Source organism: Blastomyces gilchristii (genome assembly GCF_000003855.2).
Source record: "Blastomyces gilchristii SLH14081 genomic scaffold supercont1.6, whole genome shotgun sequence".
Lineage (NCBI taxonomy): Eukaryota > Fungi > Ascomycota > Eurotiomycetes > Onygenales > Ajellomycetaceae > Blastomyces > Blastomyces gilchristii.
This window is the reverse complement of record NW_003101677.1, coordinates 1983389-1990194: the sequence shown is the minus strand read 5'-3', so window position 1 is coordinate 1990194 and position 6806 is coordinate 1983389. Positions and strand designations below refer to the sequence as shown.

The 6806-nt window shown below is 34.9% G+C and overlaps 1 protein-coding gene across 1 annotated transcript; it reads right to left on the bottom strand.

Annotated features, from left to right (window-relative positions):
- Window positions 1–2312: 2312 nt before the first annotated feature.
- On the bottom strand, window positions 2313–3314 carry BDBG_16926 (uncharacterized protein; the record flags this gene model as incomplete). Its single annotated transcript, XM_031724778.1, has 4 exons — window positions 2313–2402; window positions 2704–2796; window positions 3123–3164; window positions 3195–3314. 4 exons carry the CDS (start codon window positions 3312–3314, stop codon window positions 2313–2315), a joined length of 345 nt encoding a protein of 114 aa, XP_031578059.1.
- Window positions 3315–6806: the final 3492 nt, after the last annotated feature.

Sequence of the window (6806 nt, the reverse complement as noted above, 5' to 3'; positions counted from 1 at the left end):
CTTTGTGAATTTCTATAGACAGTTTATCTTTGTGTTCATGAGGATCTTCTTGACTCTTACAGACATGCTGAAGAATGGAAATAAGAAGAAGTCATTTCATAAATAGAGAATGAAAAGATTGTTGAGAAGAGAGAACTGTAAGAACTTTCTTATCTCAGAAGCTTACAGAGTCTTTGTAAGATTGAAACAGACATTTGTGAATACAGTGATGCTATTTCACTTTGATTCCTTGCTCTTAATCAGATTAGAGACAGATGCCTTCTTCTTTGTGATTTCAGAAATAGTCTCACAACTACAGTTAAATGAGAACTGAGTTTCAGTGGCCTTTTTCTTGTGGAAGATGCAACTCATGAAGATTAACTATGACATTCATGATCAGAAGCTTCTCATGATAGTGAAATTCTTCTATCACTGATGTCACTACTTTAAGAGCCTTGTAACAGTGATTACTGTTAGAACTGATTATAACAGCTTATAACAGTTTACTTCAATCAAGGAACTCTTGCAGCAGCAGGTTCACTGAGCTCAGAGACTGAGTGAGTTCTGATTCAAGATAGAATATATCAAGAGAACTAAGAACTCAGCAGATGAACTCTCTCACAGGTCAGACTATGTTAAGAAGATCAGGGTGACAGACACAGAGAGACTAGAGAAGACAGAAAAGCTTTGCAGAATACTCAGACTGAGTGTTATAAAGAGATTAACTGAAGAGTCTTTCAATCCCTTATGAGAGAAGGAGAAAGAGAGAGGAAAGAAGCCTGTACAACTACTCTCTATGACACTGAGAGTCAACACTCTGAAAATCTCTATGAGAATCCTTGAAGAGGGTACCTATAACCTGAAGAGTTTGCAGGCTTTGAGAAGCACTGCAGAAGACCTGATGCAAGAGGAAACAGAGCACAAGTCTTCACAAGATCTTCTATTCAGATTGTCTGAACTGCAACTGAAGAATGAATATACTCAGTATATTCAGAAACTGCTCACAGCAGGGATCAATCCTGCAGAAATAAAGAATTGAAGAGACTTAAATAATCTCTTGTGAAGAGAGGACTGAATTTATGTGCCTGTGAATGAGTTTCTATATGTAGAACTCATTAAAAGGCATCATAACTCTTCTCTAGCAGATCATTTTACAGATACTAGAACTCATGAGCTGCTTATAAGAAAATACTTCTGACTGAAGATGTGAGAACTTGTGAAGAAGATAGTGAATTCTTGTGCTATTTATCAGGGTTCACAGGTAGTGTGATTCAGGTCATATGAAGAACTTACTTCTCTACCCATTCTGTGAGAACCTTGGAAACAGCTAGAAATGAATGCTCTTGTGAGTCTCTCTGAAAGCAAGGACATATATGATGCCTGCTTTGACAGTGTGCTGGTGATAGTGAATTACTTCATCAAGATGACACACTTTATACCCACCTGCAAGGACTTGAAGTCAAAGAATTTGACTCATATCTTTGTTCATAATGTGGTCTGGTTGCATGAGTTGTCTGTGAATATTGTCTCAGACAGAGAATTAATCTTCACAGAAGAGTTCTAGTCTGATCTGATAACTATACTGAAGATCTCATGAGATCTAAGCATGACTTTTCATCAACAGACAGATGATCAGATAGAACATCTGATGAGTATATTAGAACAGTATCTGCAGTGCTTTGTCAATTACAATCAGAATGACTGAGTGTATTGATTATCACTTACAGAGTTTATATACAACAACTTAAAGCATGTCAGCACAGGCAAAACCTTCTTTGAGATGCTCACTGAGACTCATTCATGGATGATCTTGATGAACCTGCAAGAGTATACTATAGAGTGTGGTGATGCCTGTGAACAGGCTGAGAGAATTCAGAAGATTCAGGAGAAAGCCTGCAAATTCTTGAGAAAGACTCAAGAGTATCAGAAGAGATACTATGACTTCAAGCACATTGCAAAGAGTTTCAAGAAAGATAATAGAGTCTGACTGAGTCTAGAAAATATTATCACATAGAGATCTAGTAAGAAGCTGAATCTCTTATAGACAGAGTCTTATAAGATTATGAAGAAAGTTAGCTCACAGTTCTACAGATTGAAACTGTCATCTGAGTTGCAGATGCACAATGTTTTTCATATCTCTTTACTTCATGAATACAAGGAATTCTCAGAAGAGAACTCTGTGACTCATCACTCTGTCTGCAAAGCACTAGAGAGTGAAAGAGAATATCAGATCAAAGAAATTGTTGACTCAGAGAAGTGAGATTGCAAGCTCTGATTCAAGGTTCAGTGACAAGAGTATTCTGACAAGGTGAATGAGTTCATTTGAGAATCATTCAGACAGATAAGACATCTGCAGAAGCTGAGACATAACTTTCATGCTGTAAATCCTGACAAGTTAGAATGACACAGTCTTCACTAAGAACCTGATTGTGATAAAGATATTAACACTGTTATTTGTGAATCCTAGTCTACAAGATAATGGGTTTCTACTGGAATGAACAGTCTGCAGTGTACACAAGGAAAGAAGAAAACATATTCTCATTAAAGCTAAAAAATAAGAAAACAAACAGAGCTGTGAATATAATTTAGAGATTAACAAAGAAAAAATAAAGAAAACTCACACTCATATTATCAACACTCATGACACTCAATTCTCTCATAACTATCAATTTCTCTCTTCAAAGAAGTAGAAAGTATCATGTCTGTGATACAGACAATTGTTACATTTGATATGAAGGTCATTAGAAATGCACAGACTTCAGAGAAGCTGGACACCAGGGCATGTGTAGTTGCAGCAGGGCCTTGAAGACTGGTCATCTGCATATGTGATCAGATATCTCTCATGAAGCTGTGTTCACTCTCTCAGTTGTGCTGAAGTATTCAGCCTGGAAACAATGAAGATGCAGAGAGAGAGCTCATCTGTTCAGGTCAACTCTCATTGTGAATTCATGGCATTCACATTGCCTTGACTACCTGGATTTTACAGGTACCCGGGGACTCATCTCTCATTGACAATGGAATTGCAGAAATGCGCCGCGGCGCGAGGACCATTGATAGGAAACCTAGGCATATTCACATATGCCTGATCAGAGATTGTGTGAGCAGGGGGAGGGTGATCATAGGCCTGTGGGGCTGTAGAAGACACTGACAACACTGAGAGCTTTGCAAGAACTGTCAGCTAGAATCTGTAAGAAATTACTTATAAGAAGACTTACAGCAAAGAGAGGGACTGTGCTGCTTGAAGCCAGGGGCTGGCCTGGGGGAGGGATGGGGTGAGCCGCTGGCCTGAAGATCGGGTGCAGTGGCAGAGCTGAGGAGGATGGAGATGTGGTCATGGGCGGCAGCACCCCTGCTTCACCAGTCAGCAAAAAGCAACTGGAGAAGTTGCAGGGATGCTCATGAGAAGCTCAGCAGCAGCCAGACATTGTTTGCAAAGATATTGAAATTGAAAAAATTTTTATTCTTGAGAAGTTCTTGAATCAATATATGAATATTGTCAGAAACACTCTCTCTCTGTCATCTGAGTGAAAACACTTCATGGATGAATGAGAATACTCACAGTTTATGAGAATGAAAGCTGTTACAGAAAAAGAGAAAAGAAGATGAGGTTTCACAGACAGATCTGAGATATTTATACTACTCTAGAGAGATTTGCTTACACTGTGAGTGATTCTGTGAAACAGCCAGATCACTCTAGTAAACAAGAGTGATTGTGAATCACAGGCCTGAATCTTTCTATATGACTATAAAGAGTGATTGCAGACTGTGAACATCTTGATTCTACAATTCTACAGAGTTGATGAAAGAATGAAAAATTCCTCACAATTCTACAGTGTCAAAGAGCAATGATTTGCAAGAATGAATGAAAGATCAACTCATGAATGTTTCTCTTTGATGAGGGTGATCTCACAGAGAGTGATTCACCTGTGAGATGAATCTGTGTGATGATCACACAAGAATCTCATGGAAATGATTGAGAGTCAACCAGAACTCTTCTGTATGAAAGGTGCAAGATGAATCTGTGTGATAGTCAGAGAAGAATCTGTAGGTCACAAAGAATCTCACAGAATAAGGAACTGAGTGACAGACTCTTTTCTCTTCATAATAACAAGGGATTTTTCCTCACTGAGGTTTTTTACAGATGTGAAGGGTTTTTAGTGAGTATCACTGCAGTGCTGAGCTGACTATGAAGTCACTCAGTGAAAGGCTTCACAGATGAAGCCTTAGAGAGGGAAGAGTATGTAAGAAATCCCACTCCTCACAGATTCTTTATCTCTATTTCTATCTCTTGTGTAACCAATAGGGCTAGCGGCCCTTGGCTACACACAACTATATAGACTGGAGTTCGCGAATACTATTCACAACTCAGCTTGAATACTATTATACACTTAACTTCTACATTTATCTTCCTACTGTGAACACTTCTAGTAGTTAACAGTACATATCACGCCAAGCTGCAAACACCTGAATAATCGCCGCGAGCACTTATTCTTACAGTATTTCCTATGTTCTTGTTATCTTGGTGTGGTCTCAACACCTGTATTTCCTCCTGTATAACCAACACTTAGCCTGTATTTAACATCACACAAGGACTCATCATAAGCTCCGCTTGCATATGAGTATAATGAAAGAATAATAATAATAATAATAACTCTGAACTGTTATAAGACTCTCTTTATAACATGTTCTGAGATGAACTTCTTCTTTTTTGAAAGACACTTAATGATCTGTGAAATAAAGAATTTATATATATTAGTAACTCTTCTACTACAGTCTCTATTCTCTTTGTAAAGAAATCAGGTGAAGAACTCTGATTCTGTGTGAACTATTAAGAACTGAATAGATTAATGAAGAAAGACTGCTATTCTTTATTTCTTATCAATGAAACTCTAGCTTATATTAAACAAGCTTAATGATTTACAAAGCTAGATATTATTACAGTGATTCATAAGATCTATATCACTGAAGAAGATAAGTAGCTTACAGTATTTTAAATATAATATAATCTCTTTAAATGAGTAGTCACATTTCTCAGACTGACTAATATCTTCAGTATATTTCAGAAGTATATTAACTGAGTACTCTGAGATTTTCTTAATGAATTTATATCTATATATCTTGATAATATTCTCATCTTCACTGATAAGTTCAGAAAAGAATATCAAGAACATGTATAAAAGATATTATAATAACTATAAGAAGCAGAACTACTGATAGATATAGACAAGTATGATTTTAAGATTAAAAGTATAAAATATCTAGACTTTATCATAGAAGCTGATAAGAGAATCTGAATGAATTCTGAGAAAGTCTCTACTATTCTTGAATGAGAGGCTCTGCACACTGTGAAACAAGTATAAAGCTTTATTAAATTTGCTAACTTTTAGCAGTGATTTATATGAAACTTATCAGATATTATGAGATTACTTACAGAACTTATCAAGAAAAACTCAGTATTTTAATAATCAGTGAATACTGAAGCTGCATTTACATGAATAAAGAAGATGTTCATTAATACCTCTCTATTGATAATATTCAATTCTGATTATAAGATAGTTATTCAAGCTGATTTCTCTGACTATGTCACAGAAGAAGCTATATTATAATATAATAATGAAGATGTCTTATAATTATGTATCTTTGTATCTAAGAAACTGAGTTCTGCTGAATATAACTATAAGATCTATAATAAGAAACTTTTTACAATTATATACTATCTAGAAGAATGAGACTCTGAACTCTGAAGTATCTTCAAATTAGAGATAATTACAGCTTATAAGAATCTCAAGTATTTTACAATTACTTATAAGCTTACTGAACATCAGATGCAATAATCTGAGTTATTAAGCTGTTTTCACTTCACTATACACTACTGCCTCAGCAGTTAGAACTTGATAACAGATGCTCTCTTATAATAAGAATAGAATATACTATCTGATATAATAGATACATGCTGAATAAACTGAGAATACTGACTCTTGAATCCAAAGATATTAGTTGATTATAATGAGATTACTTATAATATGATACACACTTCACTGATTAGAACATCTTCTGAATTTACACTGAATGAATTATAATATATAACAGCTCAAACTGATAAACTTCTCTAAGTACTCACTGAAGCAGTATATTAAGAAGCATTCTGATTTCTCTCAGAACTATGTATAAGAACTGACATCTCAGAATACTTAATTAATGATAATAATACTTTGTAATTCTATGAATCACACTGAGGCTCTCACTCTGAACTCTTATATACTCAGATAATACAAGAGATATATAATTCTTATATAATCAGTTATTCAGATTGTAAACAACTGTAATAAATAATCTTTTAAGAGTTCTACTGATCTGAGATATTAAACAGTATCAGACATTTTATCTGAAACTGTAATTATTATTCTTTCATTATGTTATGAAAGAACTGTAGAAAAGATCTACTGAAATCACTCAATATCTCTGATAGAATCTGATAAGATATAGTAATTAACTTTACTGTTAATCTCTCTGAGAGTAAGAGTTGTAAGAATGTTCTGATTATTATTAACTGATTGAGTAAGAATGTGATATTAAAGTCTTGTAATAAGATAAATACTGAATAAGTTACTGAAACCTTTCTATAAAGCTTATTCTATCAGATGCATGACTTACTGAGATCTATAGTATCTGATTAAGACTGTCAATTCATGAGCACTCTCTGAACAAGAATCTGTCAAGTTCTCAAGATTATATACTATTTATCAACTATCTATTACTCTGAGACTGATAATGTATCAGAATGAATAATTCAAACTGTTAAGAACTATCTTTATAAGTTTCATAAT